This window comes from Lycorma delicatula, chromosome 6 (assembly GCF_047948215.1).
Source record: "Lycorma delicatula isolate Av1 chromosome 6, ASM4794821v1, whole genome shotgun sequence".
In the NCBI taxonomy this organism is placed as follows: domain Eukaryota; kingdom Metazoa; phylum Arthropoda; class Insecta; order Hemiptera; family Fulgoridae; genus Lycorma; species Lycorma delicatula.
Window position 1 is genome coordinate 45212722 of NC_134460.1, and position 14815 is coordinate 45227536.

The 14815-nt window shown below is 27.9% G+C and overlaps 2 protein-coding genes across 2 annotated transcripts in view; both read right to left on the reverse strand.

Annotated features, from left to right (window-relative positions):
- Positions 1-416: 416 nt before the first annotated feature.
- On the reverse strand, positions 417-4422 carry LOC142327029 (uncharacterized). Its single transcript, XM_075369791.1, has 2 exons — positions 4223-4422; positions 417-2162 (listed from the first exon to the last, which is right to left on the reverse strand). Exons 1-2 carry the CDS (start codon positions 4298-4300, stop codon positions 723-725), a joined length of 1518 nt encoding a protein of 505 aa, XP_075225906.1. The 5' UTR covers positions 4301-4422; the 3' UTR covers positions 417-722.
- A 2686-nt stretch (positions 4423-7108) lies between these two features.
- Positions 7109-14815, reverse strand: part of LOC142327030 (sphingosine-1-phosphate phosphatase 2-like) — a 35436-nt gene continuing 27729 nt past the window's right edge. Inside the window, exons 5-6 of the mRNA XM_075369792.1 lie at positions 10069-10205; positions 7109-7945 (exon numbers count right to left, since the gene is read on the reverse strand). Coding sequence (XP_075225907.1) covers positions 7623-7945; positions 10069-10205 — 460 coding nt within the window. The 3' untranslated portion in view covers positions 7109-7622. The remainder of the gene's footprint in view (positions 7946-10068; positions 10206-14815) is intronic.

Consider the following 14815-nt stretch of genomic DNA (forward strand, 5'->3'; position numbering starts at 1 on the left):
ATACTTTATAAATATTGATCAAAATGTTTCCCATAACTGCAATATGCTGTAATTATAATACGTACCCATCGTTTTATAAAAAATTATTAAATGTCAGTTATAAATTGTGTCGAAATATTCCATGAATTCTGTAGTGTTGTTGGTTATCAAGTTTAAGAGTTAATAAATTTACTAAGTAAGGGTGTGGCTTCATACTTCAAAACTAAAGCAAAACAGATGGTCTAAAGCTTATGCAAAACAAGAACTACATTTCATTCAATACAGAAAATTTGTTCAGTTACATTGTTCTTATATAAAGATCAGCTCTAACATTGTTTGAATACTGTATATAAAACCACCATGGATATCATACTTTATTATTATAACAAAATACTTAATTGGTTTACTTTAAATAAACAAAAAAACACAAATTAGAAAATAAAAACAAATTTAATAAAAATTACATATTTTTAAAAAAAATAACACAGTTTTATCAATCAGAAATTAATAATAGATTTACTCTTTATAATATAATCTCACTTCTTAAGGATCTAATTATTCCACTAAGTTTACAATATAACAATCATTATTAAGAAATTTTTAAGTAGTTGTACAGATTCTAAATCTAACAGAAAAAGTAAGAATTTGTTTCCTTATGTATTTGCTAAATTAAATACAAAGTAGGAAAAATGTAATTTAAATAGTTGTAAAACTTCATAAACAGAAAAATAAATTAAAAACATTCATAGAGTTTTATGGATTTTCCATTGAATATATTCAATAAATTCCCTGTCATAATGACAAAACTCATTTAAACCATCTAAGAATTCTTGCTTAGTTTCTTTATTAGTTATTCTTAAAATACTCATTACTGAAGATGGTGATCTTACCTGGCGTACATCAGTGTATGTTAAATATCCTGAATCTAATAAATATGAAAAATACAAATCATAATTAACATATCCATTCTTTGACTTACATTTTATAATAATATTCATCAATTCAATGAAATCATCACTAACTGAACCTCTACTACCGGCTTCGATATCTATAGTTTTATTAAGCAGTAAACTTTCAATTTGTTTTCTAATAATTTCAATTTTTAATGTATTTTTCAAATTTGGTATGTAACCAGTTTCATCCCAATAATATCCAATATCTTTGGTTTTTAAAAAATGTAAGATTGACCAAATATTATAGATATCTAAATTATCTACGCTTACATAACAATTGTATGTTAAGAGAGCTTGTTTAATTATTACTGGATCTAAATTAAACACAGTATTTTTTATAAGATTACTTACCTCTTGTCTTGTTAAACCATAAAACTCAACAAATTGATGTCTATCTAAAAATCTGTAAGATTTAATAATGTTTAGATCAAATACAACAGCATTAGCCGTATAAGATGTTCCAGTAATAAAACCACCGAGTATGTATGAAGTATTGTTTAAAAGACCTGACATAACATCTTGACTAAATTCAATAAAATCAAATAATATTTCTTTAGAATACTTTTTATACACGTTATAATATATAAATGTACATATCATAATTTTATCAAACTCATCTATCAAAAAATATACTTTCTTCTTTCCAAAATGCCTATACAACCATATCGATAAAAGTTTTAACCCCTGAGCGACATCATTTTCTTCTAAATCTTTATAAGATTTAGGACAACACCAAGTATTTAAAAGTCTCTTTTCCGTATAATTTAATCTTCTACTGTGTAATAAATATCTATGCTGTCTAAAAGATTCATGTAGAACATCTTGAAACAAATTAATTAACTTTTCAAAAGAATAATTTGGTATACCATCATTGAAATGTAAATGTATAACAGGATGTTTGCCAAAATGTTGTCGCATAATTTTCATATTATGTGTAATTTTTAAACCATGTTTAATAAATAAATTATAATTGTACGTATCTCTTATTGAATCCCTTGCATAATACGTTTGTGTTATTTTATTTCCAAACTCATCAACTTCAATTTCTAAAAATTTTTTGATCATATTTAAATTAGTACTTTTTCCAAATCGGCGTGGAGCTGTCACAAGTAAATAACGATGTTTTAGTACTTCCTGAATTAAAAGTGATTTGTCAACAAATGATGTAGTTTTTACAATATCAGTGAAATCACATGATGAAAAATTAAATACTGGTTTCTGTGGTGAGATCTATAAAATAAAACACTTCGGGTTAATTTTAAGCAGCATTAAACAAAACCGAAGATTATTTTTACACTTACAAAAAGTAAAGCATTCTAAGTTCATAGTTAAAAGCTGAAACTAATTACAATTGACAAACTTCTTATTTTTGTGTAAGAAATACATTTTGTAATGTATGAAAAAATGCCAAAAAGTTGACCACAATTTAAACCTACAACTTGCCTTTTCATTAGCACTTGCACTTATCCATGGGAGTTTGACATATTTTATTATAATATAGACTAGTAAAGCACCTGTAACAGTAACAGTTGCAGATGAGCTGACATGAAGATTATTTTTACACTTACAAAAAGTAAAGCATTCTAAGTTCATAGTTAAAAGCTGAAACTAATTACAATTGACAAACTTCTTATTTTTGTGTAAGAAATACATTTTGTAATGTATGAAAAAATGCCAAAAAGTTGACCACAATTTAAACCTACAACTTGCCTTTTCATTAGCACTTGCACTTATCCATGGGAGTTTGACATATTTTATTATAATATAGACTAGTAAAGCACCTGTAACAGTAACAGTTGCAGATGAGCTGACATGAATCATAAGTCACCCCAAAAATGACACCCATCTTAAGAGAAACAAATCGGTCCTTTCTCAAACTTACTAAATATCACATCAGCTTGCTAAGTTTACCAAAATGCAAGTGATAATCAGCACCAAGTGATACCTACACCAGTTTTCAATAGAGACTGGGTATATGATAACATCACTGCTCACAGAGTCAGCAACTCACTTGGCTGGTACCTTTTCTACCCCAATGCTTTACATGTGTCAATCATAAGAAAGAAGACAGATGTAAAGCAGCATCTCACAAATCAGTAAATGTAACAAAACTTGCTAAATATTCTTTTTTTACCCTTTTCATTGGTAGTGTAATTTTAATGTTCTAGAACTTAATTTAAAAAAAAAGAAGAAATAATAATAGCGATTCAATTTATTTAGAAACAGAGATTAATTTATTTAAAAATATTTTTGATGGTTGGATTCAATATCTCAACTATTAAAAAAAAAGCTATTTCAGCTGTTACTACAGATAAGATTTTTCTTAAACGACATAATTTTAATTCATAAAAGAATAGAAAAAAAGGTTGCAAAGGAATATGTTCTATTAAAAATGCTGCAAATCTAAGTTCTCTGTTAGAAAAGAGTAGTTGCTTTTATACGCAAACAAACACAAACTAATAGAAATCTCATATATATTTATTTCTGCAATTGTTTTACTGTCTGATTCTTGAAAACCAACCGTTTCACAGAGCTTTGGATGGCCAAGAATATCCACTATAAATTTTTGGAAAATCTTTGTAAACTTTTTTTGCAATTTCATTGTTAGATTAAAATAATGAAACTATAGGGAAATCATAAGAGTATTAAATGGTGGGTTGAAAAAGATTCCTATTTATTGAGGGCCAAGTAGTAATTTTATAAATTTTTATTTTTATTTAAAGAAGTAAAATTTGTTTTGTAATTTCTTAATGAAGTAATGTAACGATGAAATCGTACTATAAAGAAAACACAGGTTTTCATAATTCCAAAATGTTTTCTTTAAATAGACTGTAGCTTACAACATACAACAATAAAACTAAAGAACAAGTTGTAACATCTCATTAAACTGTTTGTATGACATATTTAAAAACTAAGCCTTTTCTTTCATGACAAACATTTTTTAGTACTGAACATTAATGGGCACCAGACTCAACCAATAATAGCACTAAATTCATCTGCTAAAAACTTATATAAACTGAATCATAAATTCTGCTTATAACAAGTTTTCTTATTAAAATTTTAAAATGGCTACTAGATAGGGCAATTCTATAAATAACCAATTTCAAAATCTTTTTAAATGCCATTTATAAAATCATCTGTAAATAGTACAGTATATCTGTAATAGTATATATCAAACAATTTTATTTATTTATACAAAAGGTTTATTATTATTATTCCTTTTTTAAAAAAATTTTAATAATAAACAAACTCAATGTTATAAAACAAATTATATATATAATTGTACTTACTGTACTATATATTGCACATACAGCACATTTTCTGTTATAAATTAATATGATCAAAGACAGAAATAATAATCTTACCATAATAATTATACACAGATTACACCAGTGTTATATAAATATATATATCATTAATTTTATTATTATTAGTTTTTTAACTCATTTATTCAGATTTAATTTTGTGATAATACAATTTTTTACTTTGCTAATAATCATCATATACAGTTTTTGTCTTCTAAAATATTTAACAATAATTGTAACTACATTAGTTCATCTCAATGTAAGATTAAATTAATAAAAATATAAACTTTTACAAAAAGATATCAGATTTTGAATTATATTTAATTTTAGCATATAGTTAGTTATATTACTTGATTAACAGTATACAGATAATCATAATCAGAAATCAATTAAATTGTATCACTTTCTAATATTAAATATAGCTTTTCATATTTTAATGATTTGTGAAAAAAAATAATCACACAATATTTGCAACTTTACCACAACAAAATTGAGATGATAATAAGCATTCAAAGTATATTTGTTGATATGTACATTATAGAAACAGAATGTTTAAATTTTGTAAACTCTTTTAATACTGTTGAAAAATAAAACTTATGAAAGAAGCAAAATATCGTTTTAATACATTTTTAAAAGGGAAAGTAACAGAATAAATTACTATTAATAAATTAATGCATTCAAGGCTTTTTAAACGTTTGTTTATTAAAGTAAAATTTAAAATAAACATTTGAGTCATGCAGCAGGTGATCATTTTACCATGCACATCATAACTATCAACTTAATATAGAAACAAAATGAAATAACAGAAATAGACATCAAATGACATGTTGGCTAAGTAAAAATGTCCACAATGTACTTAAAGGCATGTGTGAGCCCCCTCTTGTCCATGTTGAATGTCACCTTGACATACAAGTGTATGGTAGATGGACATAATCTCTCTTGTAATGTAGCGCTTCAAGTCACGCACATTACATGAATTCTGTCAGCATACAAAATACCTTTGAAATATATTTCCAGAGAAAGAAATCTATCTGCAATAAATCAGGTAACTGGAAAGGGCCACAAATCTTCTGATCAGGCCGTTACCAAATATTTCTCCCAGAAACTGGATGGTGTCACAAGAAATACAAAACGTGGCTCCATCTTTTGCAGGTAACAATAACATTCATCTGCTTCCAGAAAAGTAATAAATTGCATGATTAATGTCCTGGTACAATTTTGACTATTAAGGTACATGTCAAAAAATGTGGTCCCACTTTGGTATTGCTGCAAAAACCACACACCTCATTCAACTTTCATTGTGTGTAGTGGCATGTCATGTTACACATGCAGTTCTCTACCAACCAACATCTGTTTTTCTGATGGTTGACAAATCCATTAAGGTACAAAGATGCCTTATCGCTAAAAAATACTTTATCAAACAGGTTCATTAAGTCTACAGAGTAGGTAATCAGCTACAGTATACAATTTGAATGTCTGGTTATTTCAGTTTTTATACACAGTTATCAGAATACACAAATGCTACCCACACTTTTCTCCAATGTCCACTCTCTTCTTCTCAGTACTAAAGTCTTTCAGAATGGCTGACAATTCTCATAACTGTCAAATTGTTGGTCACAGGCATATCAAATTACTTTTGAGAAAATTGTTCCTTTACATGTATGTATAAATGTCTTTGAAAGTACACTTCTACAATAAATATCTGCTACACTATGGAAAATGACACATATAATGTCAATAATGAACTTGCAAAAACAGTATACTTCAAGCAGATTTGTGACTTAATTATAGCCTAGTAATAATCCAGATGTGATGTCAACTGGTACATTCCTGAACTACACCAGTTTATTTAACCATTTACAGCAAACAAATATTTACACATAAAATGCCAGATAAGCATGATAAAATGATTACCATGAAATAAACTGTAAGTAAAGATGTGGATTTAATTTGTTATCACAATATTTGTGCGCAAACATAACTTACTGATTAAATAGATTACTTATATTATTAATTTTTGAAAAAGATACTGAATTACTAAAAGCTATATTAATATACTAAATTAATTAATTATACTCAATATATAGAAGAATTATTAATCAGAACACATGAAATGAATAAATATTAATGCTATTTTATTATTACAGATAATATTATAAAGCATAAAAGCATAATTACAATCTAAATTCATCACAATTAAATATTGATAATTTTATAACTTTAAATAAATTTAAATCATTTCAATTTACGAAACATGTAATAATACTGAAATGTAACAGTTAAAGGTTAGTTACTGTACAAACATTATTAAAATTAGATTTTAATTTACCAGTGCAATATACATTATATGTATACATTAATAATATTTAGAAATAGCATAAACATAATAAAGTTAATTATTCATTTTTTATGCATAAATTGATTTAAATATCATTCATTAAAGAGAAGTAGAAATAATTCCCATTAAAAAACCATTTCTTAAGATTAAAATTACGCATTGCAATTACTTATAATAATGAATATAAATATTCTGTTTAATTATTTACAAACGATCAAATGTATAACACAAAATTCCACATTATGAAAAAATGATATGATCAGAAGTTTATAAATAAATCTTTATATGTAAAAATAAAGCCAATAAAATGTAAACCAGACCAAAAAACTGATATGAATACAAAGATAGCAATGGAAAAAGCAGAATTTAAAATAAAAGTTTAAATGAAAATATTAAAATGAACAGATTCTGTAAACGAAAAAGAAATTCTTGTGATGACAAATTAAAAGATTATTTGGTATGCTACAAGGAAATGGAGTAGAAAATATTAAAAAAAAAAATACTATAGAGAAAATATAGAGAGAAAACAATGTAATGAATAAAAACAGCCTATTTTTTTTAAAAAGAAATTTAGAACTAAAATCCTGTAAAGGAATAAACAGAAACATAACATCAAGGCAGATGTTTTAATGATGACTACTTTTATAATTTAAAATTCATTTTCCCAGCTATGTTTTCTTAATTATAAGTGATTTTTAGGCCTAATAAATTTTCTATGTATAACTTGCTAGATGTAATGCCTACATTATAACGACTATACGCTGTATGCTAATATTATATTTCTATTTTATGAACCGACTGCTAAATTGTAACTAATAATATAACTTGTTGCAATCACCACAGTCTTAAACCAAGATAAATATACAGCAGAACATAATTATATTTTTAAGACCAATCTCTTGATTATATAAGAATCAAGTTTTGTCAAGCAGTCATGGACATATTCCATACTTTATACTTATATACTATAAGTATGGAAGTATACTTATATACTTCCACATTTGCTATACACAAAAAATTTAATCAATGTTATTACTAATAAATAAATTAAATTTCTGTATAAAAGGTAGGTCGTTCAATTCTTAATATACGGAAGACTTTTGGTAATAAATAAAGTGTAATAAATCCTATCATTACATAAGTGAGATACTTAGAACATAAATCGATTGTTAACTTAACATTATCTTTTTCTAACTGTGTAGCAGTCATCGATTCATTTATATTATGATTGTCTTCCTCATTAGCTTCTCTGTTGGAATTTGAAGTTTTACTTGCTCTGTAATGAAGTACAGCATAATAAATTGATTTACACAGCGCACGAGTCCCAACAATACAACACATACCGATTACCGTTCTAAGAGCACCTAAACCTACAATAAAAATCAACAAACATATCACAAATATTTAAGTTACAATCAAGGAACATATTTTAGGGAAATTATCTTTTTGAGGGAAAATGGAAATGAGCCTTTCATTTATATACAAATCAGTCTAAATTACTATGTCCCCTAGTTTATTATATAATTCTTATTTTTTTAGAAAATGGTTATCAATAAGTTCATAAAACTTTCATACGTTTCATAGTTTCCCCTTTCTGAATCCCTTCTTAGATATAAGTGTTCTGTTGATGAAATTCTGTTGAAGTTATAAAAATGTAACAGATTGGTTTAATGGAAATTGTGTCATAATTTACTTACATTTAAACCTAACAGTGGCAAAATCATACCTGTGATGTTAGTAACTATGATTGTAGCAGCAATATTGCAACCACAGTGTTAATTTCAAGGTTTTATTCAGTCGCTTTTTTATCCTTTAATACTGCTTCCTTCTACAGAATACTCAACATTCTAATTTCCTTTTACAATAATCATACAAAACTTCTCTTTAAAAGAAAAAAAATATCCCTTTCATATGAAATATGTAAGTGTTTAATATTATAATATGACATAGAACATATTACAATATTATTGCCATATTGTAATATGGCAGAGAATAGTAATTTCATCTTAAACAGCATTTCTGTTTACATTTTGTATCCATTTGTAGAATGATAGGAATGGGGGGGGGGGGATGAAAGGAAATAGAAAAGAGAAATAACATGAGATATATTGAAAAGTGAAAACATACAAATAAGATAAAAGAAAATGGAGGAGATGAGTAAACACTGACTGATCAGTCACAGTGGCTCAGTCACTGTGTTCCGAGTCAGTGACTAGGAATGAGCCAGTTTAGTATAAATTTTAAACTATTAAAATAAAAGCTATTATACTACCAGACCTGGAAGTATGTGTATAGGCAAATGTTATTACTGCTATGGCTTACCAGGCTTGACATAGTTGCAGATGTAGTGTAATGTAAGTGTAAATGTACTGGTAAACATGGAGTCTGGAACAGACTCAGGTCTACCATTCCTGAGAGCAACTCCCTAACTAACTTAAAGATAATTAACTGATGACTTCCGTAGATTCTTAGCCCTGTAGAGGATGGTTGAGGAGATCTGTTGTCACGATGAGAATGGATGTGAGGAGAACAGTGTGACAGAGCTGTGACGTAGGCGTTGACCTTGCTCCTGAAAGCGAACTAGAGCAGAGAGAGATCGAGGTTGATTAAATTTATGAATCTGTTTCTTGATTTTTAAGTAAATCAAGAGGACTTTGATTAAATTGAATTGTAGGAAAAAATCGTCATTGCGATCAATACTTGTTTTGCTAGTATGAGGATCGTAGTTTTGGTGTTTAAAGACTCAATCAAGAAATGATCTTAGTGCATAGCCTAACTGAAGTTAGATATAGAAAGAGTTTTTGTGTGAAAACTTAGGTGTTAGAGGAAGGTGCAGGAATAATACTTCTGCAAATCTGTTAATATGATACTAGAGGATTTAAGTTATGGTAGGTGGTCGTGGTTGGAAGAGGACATAAAAAGGCAATATTAGGTTGTATAAATACACTGATAGAAATATCTGCCGAGGCATTTGCATCAGTGGCATTCTGACAGAGGCCAATAGATGATCAGAGGTTTAATAGATGACGTCTGGTCAAGTCCATCAATAGAGGGAGTGGTATCACTGGGTTCTAGGAATAGAGGGGGTGGTATCACTGGGTTCATCACCCGGCGAGTGTTTAAGGCAGATGTGTGTGGCCATCCTACTAAATAAAATATAGATTTTCCAAATTCACAAAATTACTTTTCTTTTTAAATACTTTCAGGTATCTGGATACAAAGACATTAAGAAAAAGAACTAATTGTTTTAGGTGATATAATTATTTTAACAGTTTTCTTAAATGAAAAGGTAATAAATAGATAAATTATACTAAGAGAGATAATAAACAGAAATAATATATAACTAAATAATTGTTTTCAGCTAAAATAACTACAGATAAAACAGTTTTAAGCCAGCTAACTTAAAAAAATTCCAAAAACAGCTAAAATCTATGTTTACATAAGATAAATTTTACATAACAAACAACTTTTACAACATTAAATAAAAACTCACCTATCATCCCATAAGAAGGCCAAATAACATTATATGGTGGTGGTAACGAAGGTTCATGCATCTCACCCAACTGATAATTGGTCCAAGCACCAATAATAACACCCACACAAACACTAATCACTAATGTTGTATCACCCCTAAAGTAACAAAAAAATGTAAAATTTAAGTTTAAATTTTATATAATCACAAGTCAAAATTTTTGCTGCAAAATAAAAAACTTCCCAACCTTCAAAAAAAAAACTGATGTGGACACCACATAACTATCTTGTACGCCTATTAAATTACATATACACATTTTTTTTAAATGAAGTACATAAAATTTTATTTCACTAATAACTTCAGATATTTTTTCTTTTTTTTTATTGTAATTATTGAATCATTATTTATTGTAAGTTTTTTTACAATCAGAGGTTAATAACACTGCCCAACAATGAAAATGTTCAGGCTCAAAAATAGCTTATTCTTAGGTATTTTCATCTGGAGAATTCAAAACACCATAAAAATGACCCATTAGGCCTTGTTTTGGAGCTACACTGACACGTCATTTTTTACCTATCTATGTTTTTGGTCTTGTCATACCAGTTACATATGACAAAACACAACGTTCTCCAGGTATTGTTTGTAGGTTGTAAACATTATTACTGTTGCTATGACTGTGAGTTTCATATTGTTTGTGTTGTAATTAGTGCAGAATTTCTGGTTTTCAGTGCTTTTGAAGGGAAAAATTTGTTAAATGAAAATGCCACAAAATTGTGTAAACTCAGTGAATAATTTTTGTTACATTTGTAGCAAAATAACATATTCATCACAGAAATGCAATCTGACACCTCTTGTGAAGAGTGCATATCAGCATTATTTTGATATGAAGGTAAAGGACCAGGTTAAGTAGTGATCGCTCTAGATATATGTTGCAAATCTTGTTCAGTTATACGAGAATGGCTGAAAAATATAAAAAAACAATATATGGCTTTTGTGCCCATAGTTTGGCAGGAACATACAAACCATATAGATAACTATTATTTTTGCTTGACTTCACCTATAAAGGCTGGATTGTCAATGAAGACAAGAGGAACAGTTCAATACCCTAATCTTCCATCTGCTATTCAATCTATTTCACATTCAGATAGTTTACCAATTCCTACTCCACCCTAAAATTATGAGCTTGAAGTAAAAAATGAACAGTGTAGAAGATGAAAAACCCAACAAGCCTTCCATATCCCATGATTCTGATTTTGATGAAAAAGATGTTTGAAAGATGTATTACTTTAAGAAGGAAGACAGTTGCCATAATGTCAACCATCTTCCTTCTATTCCTGATGGTCATGCAGTTCACATGAAGGAGACTTATGCAAACATGGCAATCCTCCTACACTCAATTAAATTTGCTAAACACAAGTGGAAAATCTGTGGTGATCTAAAAGTCATCGCTATACTCTTAGGAATGCAACTGGGGTACACTAAGTGAAACCTTAACTCTAGTGAGAAAAGTGTCGTTGCCAAGCCTCTCGTGGACCCAAAACGTATTCTTTTTCCACCCCTTCATATAAAGCTGGGTTTGGTGAAAAATTTTGTCAAAATGATGAACCGAGAAGGTCAGCCCTTTAAGTACTTAAGAAACAAATTTCACTCATTAAATGATGCAAAAGTTTAAGGAAGGTATTTTTGTTGGGCCACAAATTTGACAACTTGTAAAAGATCCTGTGTTTGACCAAATTTTGGATACTTTATTTCGTACAAGGAAGTAAAAAGAATGAAAAAAACATTTATCCAGTTGATAATTTGTATTTGCATACAGACTGAAATAACTGCCATGTTATTCAATGATCCAAGTAAATCTAAGAATTTTTTTTTTCACTCATAATAGGTTTTAAAGAAAGATATTAGAACAAAATTTCAAGTTCAAAAAAATTACTAATTAATATAATAATGTTGATTTCCCTCGCTTTCAATTGCTTAACTTTTTTATCTACCTGATTAATGGGATTCTATACATGTTTTTAAAGTGGAACTTTAAAAACCTATTTTCCAAATGAATTTACTTCTCATTTTAAAGGAATATTTACTGTTAGAGCAGTAGTAAAGTTCTAAGCCTATTAATTGATTTGTGTGCAGAAGATAATAATTGGGTGCTTGAAAAAGTAACAATATAAAATGTACAAGAAGTGATAAAAAAATGAGAATTTTATTTTGCATTGTTTTTTTGTTTGAATTAGTACTTTTCCCACATGATGACACTACTATCTATAATTATATCAATATTTTCACCCATATTAGATGCAGAGTTCAAATTTGGCAGCCTAATAATTAAGATATATTTTATTATGAGTTATTTTGTTTCAAAATTATCGAATAAAGAATTTAGATTAAATTTTGTGTTAAAAAGGAATAAACCGAATGAAATGGTGAGGCTGTTACGTCAATTCCAAGGGTTACAAGTGGTACAAATGGTTTTAAGAAGAATGCCATGAAGAAGTTGAAGATAACAAAAGGGCTGGACATCCGAATCAAATCAACGTATGAAAATATCAATGTAAAGGACATTGTGTCCAATAACCATTGAATCGCTATTAGAGAACTTCTGAAGAGGTGAGAATCTCTTAAGGCTCATGTAAAACAACTTTGGCTGACTTTTGGGTAGGAAATAAACTACTTTTGGGTAAGCAAATTTTGTTCCACAACTGTTGAAATCTTTAACAAAAACAATATCACAGAACTGTTAGCTGACATCGTTGATAACTCAGATTAATCCCAATGGAAGCTTTCTGAAGAATCAAATCCAAAAAAAAAGCATGCAGAGTTTCAATGAATGTTAAGGTTCTTCTGTTTTTTTTTTTATTACAAAGGCAATATCCGTTATTAATTCTCCCCACAAGATAGTATGGTCACTAAACAGTAGTTTTATGCAGTTTACGTAAGACAACCCAAAGATAATGAAGACAAATGTGGGCAAATCATTCTTGCATTTTGCACTACAATAATCCCGCAGTAATCACTTCACTATTAATTGGTGATTATTTAACCAAAGATTACACCATACTGATGCTCCAGCTTCTGTATTCTCCAGACATGGCTCCTGGCGACTTTTTTTGTTCCCACTAATTAGGAAACTTTAAAAGGATAACAATTTTCTATAAGAAATAAATTTTAAAAAATTCACTAAGTGAAATTAAGCTATATAAAAAAATGTTTTCTACAAATGTTATGAGGATAGGAAGACGTTTTGGTATAAGTTTGTTGCATATCTGAAGGGCTACTTTGAATGGGACAATATCAATATTGAATAATAAATTCATGTTACCTACTATAAATTACAAAGTAAATATTAAAACTAGGAAATATAAAAAAAGAGAATATATATACTTTGTATGGATGTTTTTATGGCTAGTTACTTAAATTTTAGTAATAAAAAATTAATTATAATTTATTTCAGGAGTGTTGGATGTTGGGTGTGGAAACATGTAAGACCTAACCCCTTGCACAAAAAGTTTAATTTTTTTATATCCTGGAGGAATTACATTGTTTTACATGAAGTGTACCTATAGTCACATTTTATATTAATAAAATTATATATATTCTTATAGTCCAATAAATAAAATAAAATAATTCAGACTATTCAGTTTATAAATTAAGTCAATGTCTTGAAATCTCAATTATTACTTTTTTTATAATAAATTTATGTGATATAAATATAACCACTTTCTTTTAAAAATTCACACATAATTTTACTTAGAAAATTAAAAAAATGCAGTTTATAAAACCAATTCACCATGAAGACAACTGGACAATACAAATATATTCATATTTGTATACACCTTTATGAATATAAAGGTATGCTCAATTGAGATTAAAAGTAATAAAGAATACATATCAACAATATCCATATATCATATCATATCAACCAACATGCTTCAGAACTTCTACGAACAGAAATATTTTTTAAATAAGTATTATTTTTTAAAAGGTACAATTTGAAACAAACCAAATCAGTTGAAAAACAAGTTGCTGTTTTTAGAGTTAAAAATAAATATTTATAAAAAAAATAGATGCAACAAAGGCTGGTTTAAAAAAGTAGAAAAAAATCTTAAAACTTTAAAAATCTCCAAAGAAACCTGTTTAAATAAAGACAAATTTAGAAAATTAATCAAAAATCTAAGTTTCCAAAGAAGAAGGTTAAGAGGAGTATAAGAAGAAAGTGGTACAAAAACAACAGAGAAAAAGAGAAAAAATATTGGGAAAACAAAAGAAATTCCAAACTACTATGCAAATGTGATCCTTAGTGGCCCAGACGAAAAAAGAAGGCAATACTATTTATTTTTATAATTTTGATCAGGTGTCTCTCACCTCCTTTCTTTTGATATAAAAATAGCTTTCTGCTGTTTCTTAATCTTTCTGAAGATTTTTGTAAGAATCAAAATTTTAAAAAGTTTTAATACATCAGGCAACATTTTGTACGACAAAATATCATCTTACAAACATCACAGTTGGCAGACAAGATAATAACTTGTAGTTAAGTTAGTTGGTAGTAATTTCTCAATTGCTAACTTACCAGCTTTGAACAGAATGGATGCTCAATTAGATTATAAATTTCTGGTGGTACCTCATTTTTACTGCGCTGCTATGACAACTGGTTTGTTTATAAAAGAAAACAATAAATTTAAAATCAGTTTTAGACTAGCATTTGTATAATAAAATAACAAAATGGATGTACTAGTTAACATTAATGTGTGCTCATTACAAATTTTTACAG

Coding starts and splice junctions, on each gene's coding strand:
- LOC142327029 (XM_075369791.1), bottom strand. CDS start 4,300: ATGGTAAGATTATTATTTCTGTCTTTGATCATATTAATTTATAACAGA. Junction 2,163..4,222: donor TATGTGCAATATATAGTACA/GTAAGTACAATT, acceptor TTTATTTTATAG/ATCTCACCACAGAAACCAGT.